General features: G+C 39.0%; 1 protein-coding gene and 2 long non-coding RNA genes across 3 annotated transcripts in view; 1 reads left to right on the top strand and 2 right to left on the bottom strand.

The window, feature by feature from the left end:
- Window positions 1-10,742, top strand: part of LOC111269481 (uncharacterized) — a 32,952-nt gene extending 22,210 nt beyond the window's left edge. Inside the window, exon 4 of the long non-coding RNA XR_002685787.2 lies at window positions 10,311-10,742. This is a non-coding gene — a long non-coding RNA (uncharacterized LOC111269481). The remainder of the gene's footprint in view (window positions 1-10,310) is intronic.
- Window positions 761-3,454, bottom strand: LOC111269478 (uncharacterized; the record flags this gene model as incomplete). The annotated part of the gene is given in 4 exon segments (XM_022849102.2): window positions 761-835; window positions 958-1,086; window positions 2,389-2,533; window positions 2,888-3,454. Coding segments are annotated over 4 exon segments (481 nt in total), but the record flags the coding sequence as incomplete, so codon positions are not given.
- Window positions 10,743-11,198: 456 nt separating the features above from the next.
- The window catches only part of LOC147752236 (uncharacterized), a 3,930-nt gene continuing 2,237 nt past the window's right edge, over window positions 11,199-12,891 (bottom strand). The window contains exon 2 of the long non-coding RNA XR_015314604.1: window positions 11,199-12,345. This is a non-coding gene — a long non-coding RNA (uncharacterized LOC147752236). The remainder of the gene's footprint in view (window positions 12,346-12,891) is intronic.

Here is a 12,891-nt window from a genome sequence, read left to right as displayed (position 1 = left end):
GAGCGTTTCTAGGCACCGTTGCATAAACGCATGGGCACGGTGAAATCTTCATGGGAACAGTTTGATTTACAGACGTTGAGTCACCGTCAATAATGAAGCTGCGTTGGTGAAAAGATAGCAGGCACCAGACTTATATTGCCATTGGCTATAGTGATTGTTTCTCTTTTGTCAGGAAAAATATCTTAACGTTGCCTCTCATTAGGTCTTTCCTATACGGCATGAACAGTGGTCCATACCCCCCGAAGGCCACATTAGGAGCATTTATAATGGACCATATCGGCCCGGCACTAGCTAAAAGGTCATACAAAAGTGAGAGCACTCATATTACTTAAAAAGCAAGACGGCCAAACCCTTGTTGAAGATTGTTTGCTATAGGAAAAATTTAAAAAAATATAACGCCTTTATTGCAGCTTTACTCGAGTCTTATGCTATCTAACTTATCTCTAGTTTTAATGAAGAATTGTTTTACTTAGACGTAACATTCGGATGATGTACTGTTTTCCACTGTATCCAGCAAAGCTTATTCAGTATTGATTATTAATTCCAATGAAAAATAGACGGCTGCCGATGCTGCAATTGCGCTGTTGAGAAATGAATCTAAACGTATTTTTGCCTCAGAAAAAGCAATAGAAAAACCAGATTTCCACATACATGATATAGCTGACCAACAAATTACTGATCTCTGAACAGGTCGTCCGCCGTTCGGCATAATTTGCTATTATTGATTAAAAATGAAAGTTGACAAATTGTGTGAACCTACCTTTAATCTTTTGGGTACTGAGCAACAGCGGAATAAGATCAGAAGCGTCCTCTAACTCGTGGTCTTCATAGTCGCCTGTGAAGGTGGTACAATTTTTATCTTTTGCGAAATTATGCATCGTTATAGTTCAGTAAAAGGGATACTTTTGAAAATAAAAAAGTGCTCCAGTGGAAGGTACGAAATGGAAGGCTGCATACGATCGTATTTCGGGATCTCCTTGAGGAACTCCGGTTCCGGAAAGCTAAACTTCATGTTATCTTTCTTCACTTTGGCTTCTGCAATGCGAGCAGCAAACTCGCCGATGTCACCTTCCGCCGACGCTGAATCTGTCACAGAAGTCAGGATTTGAAATAATTATCGATTAAATGTAATGTTGAATTTAAAGTGTCAAATAGGTATCTTAGAACCAAACAGTCATTGTTTTTACCGCTGGCAGCTGCAACGCAGGAAACGTTTTCTATGAATTTCACCTTATCATATACTTAAACAGCCAGCCACCTGCAATGACTTTTCACAGATCGCATTTAATAGAGATCCGTTTAAACTACTGTATATACTACCACTGTTCATGAAAAAAAAAACACTGTTTGATGTTATTTGACAGTTTCTTTTGAAATATCCCATTTTTCAGCAATCAGAACGAAATAAGCACTTTTTGTGAGGATTTTTCTTAGATACAATACATTATTATATTATTATTATTAGGTACAATTGATGCATTATACTTTCTCGAAAATCACTTGAAACGTGCGGGTTTTTGTTTGAAAGCCATCAAGTTTTATGAGATGATAGATCAACAGTGTTTACGTCAAGCTGGACTTGTTTGTGATCTCCGGTGAAGAAAACAGTGAAAAAGAGATTATTTGTTTAAAAAATAGATCCTTTTATATTCTTCGTTTAATTTACAAACATGTATTACTAAACGCAAATTTTATTAGAAAAGTGCCGCTGTTCGGTGCACGTCTTTCACAAGACTGCGTCACCTTATGTTTGCTTTAGAGACGTCAGCTTACGATCTTCTAATTGCTTGCTATACTCCGTATGGTATAAAAACGTATCTTTAAAATTTCGCTATATATTCAATGCAGTGAGTTCTAATCACACCATTGCTTATCCCCTATCAAGTCGTTGTTCTTGGATTCTTTTTGCTTTACATTCCACACACACGCGTTCGTTTGTTACTCGTTCGTTAATAAATACCTATAGTAACTATGAGTTACCATGCGTCAACATATTGGCAAAAGTAGGTTAGGCTTGCATAGCAAGTGGTGAAAACTTATTGACGCGCTGTGCTTTGCTAAGTTGAAAAAAGACCGTAACAAGACGTAAAGAACGCCGTTGGCGTTTTCCGGTATGCCTTGGAAGGTACTTTTAAAGTAATTTTACCATAAATAAAGAAAACCTTCAAACTGGATTATTTTTCATGGTTTCATGATGAAGCTTAGTTCAGTCAGCATTTGTCCTAAATCGTTGCAGAACCTTAACAGATTGTGCCTTCGTTGAGGTCAAATCATGGCCAGGTCATGTCAGCTGAGGCCCAATAGAAAAGGATGACTTAATTGAAACGATTCAAATACGTTACAACTCTCGATAAATATGAATTATAAAGCTATTTAACTGATACAAACTGGGTAAAACGCTGTTCTTCGAACATAACTTCTCAGTTGTCAAAGTTGGGGAAAGGTCGGTGTCGTCTTCCTCGTCGCTGTAAGAGAAACTTAACGAGTTGCGTCTGTCAGGGATGTCCTTGAGAGTCCTTAATTTTCCCGCAGCCTATTGAAAAGCATATGTTTGCAAAAATCGATGGCAAGTAAAAATCAGATTCAGTACAACAGCTTGCTCTCGGAGAGGCCAAATAGCTAATACAAGGAAGTACAAAATTACGGTACATAAAAATAGAATAATATCAGATGCTGTCGATATCCGACAATGTTGCTTGCCAGAAGCCCAACGACAGAATGCAATTTTTGTCAGAACAACGGTAGGGGTTAATTACTGCAGGACAAGTTAGTTATCGATACAATAAAGTTACTTCGACTCGACATGGCGAGAAAGTTACTTTGTGATGATGTACAACATTTATCGACGTAATAACGTATTCTGAGGAGCGGCCCTTTTGATACGTACAACTTCATCCGTTGTTTCGTGTGAACGAGAAGTCGACAGTACGCTGGAATCAGCATCAAGTTCCGCCCTATCCAACGTCTTTAAGTCCGTTGTATCATGTGGATCACTTCTTTCTGAATCAAATCTGTCCATTTTTAGCCACTAACCACTATTTAGCCCTCACCACGAGGCGCTGCTTCGAATCGACGCTCACTGGCTAAAGAACAACTTCGATATTTAGATGTTGCTTCGTTTCTGTTACAGCACAATGGTCGGTGTACCTAAAAATGGAAGCAAACAGCACATGACACCGTGCTATCGTCAACATTCTAAAGTGCGGCTCTGCTGCACATTTTCTCCTTATGTACATCTAATAAGTTTCCCTTCAGGTACTCGTTAAGACAGAGTTGACGTCCGTTCAAGCCTATCGATCAATTCCCTAGTTCAGTCGATAGACGTCCATTCAATCCCAGTCATATCGCCGCAGGAGATAACTAATTCTAGAATACCGGAACGGGTCAGTTCAATAGCACAGCAAAAACTAATACTACCATTTTGTGTTCATCCATACGTGAATTACGGAATAGATAAAGATGAAACCATTCAATTGGCTTTAAACAGACACGGTAAATCGAATACTAAATAACGTGGTTACTGACATAACGATATTCAACGAGGCCCAGCTGGATAATTTGGGTGATTTTGACGTTTCGTCCTGATAGAAGTTGCTAAAAGGTAGCGGCCCACTTCTCTGGACCATATGTATTTTTCTTAATGCTAATTGTTATTGTCCCCGAAACGAAATGCCGAAAATTTGCACAAAACGTTAGACCACATATCTGAGATTTAGTTTTAATTTACAATATTTTGTAAAAAAACTCAAGTCTTTATAGGGAAATAAATTTAACGTGAAGCCGCTGGAACTAAAAGCGATCGCCAAAAAAATGGCGTCCATGTATGTGTACTTTCGGAATGAAAAAAAAAATAAAAAATTTATAAATGTAAGAACATCTAAGTGAGCTGCTTTTACGGAAAAGTGTTTTTGTCAAAGCTCTCTCGTGTATCTCTGGCCTGTAAACAACGTTTACTGTGTCGTGATTTCAACTATGTACACAGTAGGATATACGCAAAAGCTTTGGCATTGGCGCACGACTGTGAGCCTTAGCATGTCAGCTTACCACGACCACGCTTTGGGTGTAGCAATGCATATACATAAGAGGCCGAAATCTGCTTCGAAACAGATTGATTTAGTCGTAATGTTCACTTGAGACGTATCTGGCGTAAATGATACTACTAAGGCAGCTGCAGATGAGAATAGCCTACAGGCCAAAACTTGCTTGAATGTATACATCCCAACAAAAAATGTCCCCAAAGGTGGTGCGCAGCGGAGAACCCGTATCGTTGAAGCTGATTTTGCGAAAATACGGTTAGGATCATTACGCCTGTTTCGGATGATAGCTTTTTCTGTAGCTAGGCTGACTTTTATGTCGAAAGACAACCTAAGAGATTAACGACAATAGCTGGTTCTTCTTAGCATAGGCAACAGCATTTTCCAACAATATTTTCCTGCTGATCCGATTCAATAGATAATTTATATACTTGCCTATAATGTGGACACATAATTCTCATCCATCCAGAACTTTCTGCTAGATTAACTTTGAGACATGATTCGAGTGACGAGTGTAAGAAACCTATCATGCCAACACCCTACATGTTCATCTCTGTATTATCCGCAATAAAATGGGAACTGTCGTCGAAATGAGTAAACGGAGATACATTCAATCTAACCCTTCTCTGTCGCTTCCGATAACTGCCAATAACGGGTGTTTTCACAAAGCGACAATATGCAAAACTGGTCCTGAGCTAAGTCCATACAACGTCGCTCCATATTCGAAAGAGGTCTGTAAATGAGCCCGCTAGGTATTGGGCAATCATCTGTGAGGGACTTCTCGAACATATCGAGGATCTGCATGTGTGTCGTTGAGTGGCAGAGCCGATCGAGAGATTACCAAAGAAAAAAAGCTGCACTAAACGCTAAAGTTCTTGTGATAAGGTTTTGTGTGAAGTATTAGTGTACGGAATGGTTCGACTTGAATTATTATTTTATCCGGTGACAGATTTTGCTCGACGCCATGCCCATTCCCCAAAATGGGCTCATAGAACAGGTTGGATCGATAGGAATGAATCAGTAACGACCATTTTTGCGAAGGCCCTTGCCTGGCAGTATTTTACTAGCATGTCGTACGCATATGTTGTTGAAATATTATGACGATCTTGATGTGCATGGTCGCTGTTATCAAAGGAAATTTTAAATCGTGTTTTTTATGGTTTCTCAAAAACATACGGGTTACTATATCTACTACATCGCTAATCCTTAACTAAAGTATGATCAGTACGTTTGACACTAGGATGCAATTTTTTTTCTGCTACTATAGACGATTATTGGCCTGCTTTCTCCTACAGCATTGGCTGTGCTTTGCTCAATTAAAAACAATAGAGATGAGCGTTTCCTCTTTTGTGCTACACAGTGTCCTGATAGTTTACCGTCCACAAACGATTCACCTTTAAGTTCAGCCAGAATACAATCATATTATATGATCGTTTACCTCCCTGTGTAACGTTGATAATTTATCTGCTCACGGTTCCGTTTGCTGTTTGTGTTATTCCTATATTCCCAATTCATTTGCCGAAAGACACAATGACGATTGAATCGACACCATCCAAGAAAACAATTAATTTACGATACTGCAGTGCTCATTGAACCATTCTATTTATCGCTTGTTTTTACCAACCTTTAATCCTCGACCAGTCTGATTAAACGACTGCTTGGCGCTCTTTTGTGGTCTACAATATCGCAAGTAAGGATTTGTATATCTCTCCTTCCCCTGATTCGCGGCCAATTTTTAGCAAAAAAAAGTTCTGTGCAAAATTTATAGACAGGCATGCGCGCAAAATATTGATAAACTTATTTCCGCTATTTTTTTTAATCAGCTCTGAGACTTCTTTTGGTGTTTATTTTATATAGCGTCTTTATAATTGCCAAAAAAATTCAGCTAGTGACCGCTTCATGCCTCCATCTGAACTCTGATTAATTTCAAATAAACTGCTTTGGCCAGGAGATAGATGAAGATAATGATGATCGGTGTCCACTCTCCATTGGCCACGAGATACATGTCGGCGACTCAAAAAGTTCTCGATGCCTCAAAAAACGTTTCAATTCTACCACTTCACATTGAGAGCAACGAAACTTGATTGCCATTAATGTCTGATACCACTCGACCGTCATTAGTCCCTCATAAGGGAACTATCCCAAATTGTATCGCCAACTATCGACACCGCTCGTCTCAGACAAATTCTCGACTAATCGCCGGAAGCGATTCCAAAGTATTTCTCCAGTAAGGTTTAAACCGTGTCTAAACACTAGTGGCCGACAAGGAGACTGGAGAAGATTTTGTGCCACCCAGTGGATTACATGATAGCTCACGATAATCTCGTTTACGACAATGTCGCCAATTATAGGCAAAAACCCCGGCATTTGGCTATGGTTGAAGGACGTGAAAGGCTACTGTCTGTTCGTGATCAGGCCTCTCAGACGGGGCTGCTAATGAGCACCTTAGGTGAGCTAGTTCCCATGCACGAAATGGCATCACCCAAAGATAAATCGATTCAGATTTTTTTTGGAAGAGCATGAAATCGTCGGTATTACCTCAACGAACGGCTTTATGCGTAAACCTAGCAAGTTCCGATCATCAACCTTAATCAGCTGTGGTCTGTCGGAGATCTTAGTTATACTATCCAGGATTTTCGTGGAGAGAACTTCTTGCACTGTATACTTTACATTCGGTGTTTTAATAATTGTTATGTTTTATTTGCCTGCTTAATTTTTTTCCACAATTGTTACTCACACTTACTGAATAAATAGCAAGATATTTGTGTGCGCCATAAACGAGCAGCTTACAAAAACATTAAACTTTATTTACCACAGGGGTTATGTCAATAGAAATTTTATTTTATTTCATATTTCATTACGACCAAAACTAAAATCGGCATACATTATCCACCAGCAAAACGTAAAGCATAATTAGCACACTAACATAATAGAAATACAGACCTAGGGTTTCGGAAGATTAATATCTAGCTTCATTCCTTTAATTGCGTATAGTCAGGTAGCACCATCTCCCTACTCAAAAGATAACTCAAAATAGCAACGTATAGTACCTGTAATCATATGCGTATGTACATAAAAGTTTGGTTTTTTCAAGTACTAATATTCGTAAATAGATGTTCAAGTATATATTTATACATAATAAACGTCTGCGATATATTAATATATCAATCAACTGACCAGCTTTTTTAAATATACGAAGCGGTCAATGCTTTCGGGAAAGTGACGTTACCGTGTTACCCTGAACGGGGTTCGGAGCAGGAATAGCTGAATAAACCCCTAATTTTCACACATAATTGCCTATACTGGTGTTTTAACATGTCTACTATATTTTTTGGCTAATATTTTAACCAGGAAGAAAGAGGCAGTATTTAATATCTGATGACAAAGACAGTTCTAATGTTATCTTCTCGAGGGCAACATCGACTTCAAAGTCTGGAACGATTGTAAGCAACAAATTATCATTTATATACTTTTACTAATAATAAAATAATAAAGGAATGAACACACTCACACCTACGTAACCTTTCTTGAAGTGTTATTAAGCAAGATCTATATGATCCTATAGGTTGCTAAACGATTAAACAACAATCTAGCAGTAAATAGCCGTTCATGGCTAAGCATTTTGTTATCAATTATTATTTTATTATCAATCAACTCGGTTTATAAGTATTTCTTATCACTTTAAAAACAAATGTGAGTTTTTTTTTTAGTTGCAACATATCGCCACTTTATTTCCCACAAAATAATTTCTAGGATACTTGCAAAATTATGGAATACTATATGTAAAGTAGTAGACCAAGGCCTCTTAGTCTGCCTGATGTAAAATAGGCTCGTTATGTCTTAAGCTTAAAATGCCACCACTTTTTTTCTGGGATAGTAACTAAACAATCGTCTTGCATTATGGTAATCAAGTTATGCTTCGGAGACAATACCTAGCACAGCCGTTATTGGAAATTTAGCATGGCGTAAACAGCGCGGAAAGAAATAATTCTTCGTTAGAGACAGGGTAGAAACAGCGTAGAGACAGAGTAGAAACAGCGTGCTAAATACAGTGCTGGATCCGTGTGGGCATCCAAGTATGCGGATCAGTTGGCCAATATACGCAACTTATATAGGAATATATAGCGATCTCGAATGAAAAATTTGCATCGACAAAGGATTGGCGGTCCCGCACTTGAGCACCGTGACGAACTTGCACGCGCCCATCTTCCATAGAGCTCTATCGAAGATTTGTCTTGGGTGTCGATTAAATATTCAAACAGCGGAATAGGCTGCTTTGCGAGGATGTCATGAGAAAAAAGCGGCCTCGAAATACTGCTGCTGCAGCGAACGTCTTCATATATATATATATTTCGAAATTAATCTAATTTTGTTTTCAAGATGGTAGGTGTTATGCATGAAAAAGGTAACAAATTGTCTATTTTCCATTTTTCAAGTGTTACAAGATTTAGTTTAGCCCATTCAACTCTCAATTCGTTTGTTTTCGAAGGTTTCGAAGGCTCTTTTCGAGGTATAGTACCATTTCCCAAATGATCTCAAAACACCTGCTTCTGTAACCCGGAATAAGGATGTATTGCAAAAGAAAAACATTGACAACATAGTTGAGTAGTTAAGTAAAGGTCAAAAGCTTTATCATGGTATCACGATATAGTACCATGTCTTCAGAAAGTCTAGAGCCACAGTAATACTGAACGAGATGGTACTCCCATCCGCTTACAACTTATGGAACATAGATGAAGTTATTATACTAGAACTTGATATTACTGAACTTATGATTAAATTATCTTATTAAAGTAAATCACTTGTGTAATGCTGTATTTGGTTACTTCAGGGTTAAGGGACCAGCGATGCAGTTCAGTTTAGTCTCCGTACCGAGGAGAAACAAAAAGCAGATAAAATTTCTATGAAGAATAGAATTTCTGTCAGACACAATGTACCCTTAGGAAAATAATAAAATTGACATAAAACTACAGAAATACTAGTATATTTGACTTGAAAGACAGTATGTTAGGTGAAGCGGCTAGACCGCTTGGTTAGAAACTGCAGAGAAAATCAACGTTTACTACTACTCACTTTATATAGCTTTAATAAATGGCATTTAAATTCGCTTATGATCAATCTATTAAGAATCTCTTTTTAACGCAACCGAAATACAGGTTTACTTTTCAATATGCCACGGCCAACCGCACCGAAATCGGGTTGCAAATCGAAAACAACTGCGACTTCTACCAAGGACATGTTTTGACCGGTGCTTGAGAAAGTGGTTCAGGCTTGGAGCCTGGCGTAGGTGGAAACACGGCTTGTATCCCGATGCTGAAAAGGCCTTAGCCGTCTCAAACATCAATGCTTAATGATGGCTGCAGGCCTCGACTTAGTAAAACTATATAGACCGAGGTGACAATTAAAGTGTTGTCGTTCACGGATCACGTATTCTATTGCGCTTAATGTCAGCCTTTCTGCATAAAACACAGCATTGTCGACCAAGGTGGTAAAAAAATCGAATGTCGCTTAAATATATTTTATTTATATACATATATAATATCGCAAGCAGAGGAAACCGATTTTGGGATCGCATCTATATTAGCTTCTTTTTTTCTGAGCCATATTTCTGATACGTTAGAATGAAGTACGGGTGCATGAAGTATATTTTTTATAACAAATAAATCAATAATTCACGCGGACAGACTGGATCAAAGAGCAGTAGGCACTCCAATTTGTACTTTGCGACGGTTCAGAGGCAAGACTTTTCGTTTAGGTGTGTCAGGTATCGATTGTGGCTCATTAATTGGTTTATGCTTAAATCCCAAAATAAGTAATTGAATGAAGAGAAGTATCTCATTGTTTCACTGTCGCCGTCTCGCGCGACATAAGCAGCCCGCGGACATAGTGCAACAGTAGCTTTGCTCAATACGACTTTAGCTGGCCGGGTTCTATGCTCTGGACTGTTCACAAAAAAAGTTGTGTTGGTCACCTATACTCAGATAATAAAACTATTTAAAAATTAAGTCTGTAAATGCCAGGGACGGACGCTTCCCTGTTTTGCAGTGTCGTAATTTGTTTGTGCCGAAAATTACACTTGAGCCACGCCACAAGCCGGAGTTTAGTGCCAACCACACGCGCTGACGTCTTGTTGCATGGTCATTCTGATAACAAAAACGTCATGCCACGCTGAGACTATTCAAGTGGAGAATCTGAAAGTTTTGCTCTTCTGCCACTGACGTTCCTGTAGCTTCTAACTGACGCCCGCTGATTTTTGATGTCTTTGTTTGCCTACAGGCCTGTCTACCGGCGTGATGAAACGGCGATGTTCTGTTATTCACCGATGTACTTACTTAACGCTGCACGATCTCGATAAGAACACTATTGAAGTTTGGACCATTGTTGTCCTTAAAATGCAGGAAACAACAAAACCATTACGAGGAGCGAACCTGAAGAGTCTTAGAGTGAAAGTTGTTAGCTAGGGTAGTGTACTGCGTGCCAGCTATTTTGAATGTTTTTTTTTTATCATCCGGGTTGGAGATTGGCGAGCGGGGAAAGAGGCGCGGCAGCACCCGCTGAGATCAGGACATCGCCTAGAGGGACCGTTTGCTATTAGTCCTTACTCGTGGAACTTACCTAGGAATGGATGTTTGCTCGTTATATTTTAGTGTCAACAATAAGAAGTAACTGTTCCTTGAGACAAATAAATTCTGTATATGAACTGAGTCATCTAGGTGTTTTTACCCAATCAGTCGCATACACACACCCACACATATGCCGTCAAATGTAGTCCATGGTATCAAAAGGCGCTCTGCACAGACATCTTACAGTAAGGATCTATTCATACCGCGCTCCTGCATATTATATGGTATCAAGTCAAGCACTACGAGGCACAAGAAAAAGTAACGATGATTTTTAATGCAACATCGAAACTTGATGGGATAGTATATTCCAGGCTTACTATACGAAAGTGTGCGAATTTTAATAAAGGATAATACCTATCACATGAGTAATTATTGAAGATAATTACTAATACATTTTAATGATGATATTGATGATTGATCATCGAACTTAAGCTATGCAATATCAATACAACAAGCTGCGAATGAAGAAGAACCTGTAGCTGCAGTAGAAAAAGATTTATCGGGCTATCGGCTATTAAGTTTATTATTGAGAACTTGCAAATTATTTTGTCAAGTTTATTTTACATGATCCGAAATGCATACGTAGGCGTATTTTCGATATAGTGACCACTGGAAATGTCTCTATGGATTCCGCCAGCGATTCGATACGTGGCAAATGCCAGGTAAGTTGACCCTTGAACAAGCTCAAATGAATGACTTGAGAGTAAAATGTGTTATTCCATATATTCTAACATCTGACACTAACTACTATACTATAGCTTTAGTTTGGCAATATTATGTTACTACAGTTAGTATTATATTATAATCAGGAGATGAAATAACAGTGGTCCAATTGAATTGGTAAACTGGCTATTTAAGTATCGTATAGAATATGAGTAATTTCGCCATTGCTGCTTCGTGTTAATGACTATGCCTGCGTTTGCTATCTCTAACAGTCAGATATTACTATCTACCTACAGTTAGCAGAGACACACGATGATTACTTTCGAGCTCGAGCTGAAGCCTCTAACTTTGATCTCTTCGAAGCCTTGGTATCTAGACAAGTGGTAAGAAAAAAGGTGCTTTCGGATCATACATGTCTTTAACGGTCGCCTCTAGAATTTCGACGAGTCGTTAGCTACTAATAAATAAAACCAGAGGAAACAAAAACGCGCAGAATTGACATTTTGTGAAACTTAATGGTAATTTTGTGCTAGTAATAATCTGACTTTTCTCTAATATCTTCATATACGTCCATCGTTTTAATTGCCACTAGGTCATTCAATGATACAAGCGAAGCTGAGACAGAAGACAGAGTGGTCGAATGTATAACTCAGTCAAAAAGCAATTTTGGCCTTCAACTAAAAACTTTTGAAAAGTTATTTGATTAATCACCATGGTGATAATTGCACCGGATATTAAAGGTCAGATTTTAAAATATAGTTATGAGCACAATAGCGGCAACGTAATCGTAATAACGAGGCACCATAATTATTGGGGATTATAATTATATACCACTGATATGGACGTGTTACGGTAACGTGAAAATGCTAGTTACGACTGGTCGTCCTGGTATTTCGAAGACCGTGCGTCCTCTGAGCTGGTTAGAATGCGTCATGATCGGTGCTTCAAGATGGGCCGCATAACCGATGTACTTGCTGAAGGAAACAGAGTATCGATTTCGAACCGAACGCATTTGGGGCCTGAAACTGAAATTCGCCAGGGTAAGACCACTTTGCGTTGACGTGCCCCCTTTTTTGCTCTAGCGGCAGCAGAATGTGTTCGATCTTCGTGTTTGGGAGCGACCACGAGGCTTATCCGTCGCAGGAATTTACCCTCGCTACCGTAATGAGGTTTGTTAGCAATGAATAATACACTAACTTCGCACTTAAATCGTGGATAATTCTTTTCGAAAACGCTAGTTTACGGTAAAGACATTTGGCCGTTTTGATGGCTGCTGGAAAATTTTTTGAAGAGATCGTTCCCGCGCGTTCTTGTCAAAACGTACACGAGGCGTTCCTTACGGGACCTTCCGTACTCTTAATACTATTTAATATCTTATATGGACACTATTTCTTTTCACCAGGCATTCAAATGCTTTGAGCCATTTGTTGGGTCGGAACCTCTTGAGTGACAGGTCCGGCAATTCCCTCCGATCAGCCCGAGAGTCGACTAACACGCTGAACATCGCGTAGATTCATATCGCTAGCCTTCCCACTGCTGCCGTTTACACTGCGCCTGTAAGCGTATATTAT

The sequence above is a fragment of the Varroa jacobsoni genome, unplaced genomic scaffold (assembly GCF_002532875.2).
Source record: "Varroa jacobsoni isolate VJ856 unplaced genomic scaffold, vjacob_1.0 scaffold_1388, whole genome shotgun sequence".
Lineage (NCBI taxonomy): Eukaryota > Metazoa > Arthropoda > Arachnida > Mesostigmata > Varroidae > Varroa > Varroa jacobsoni.
This window is presented reverse-complemented; position numbering and strand designations above follow the sequence as displayed.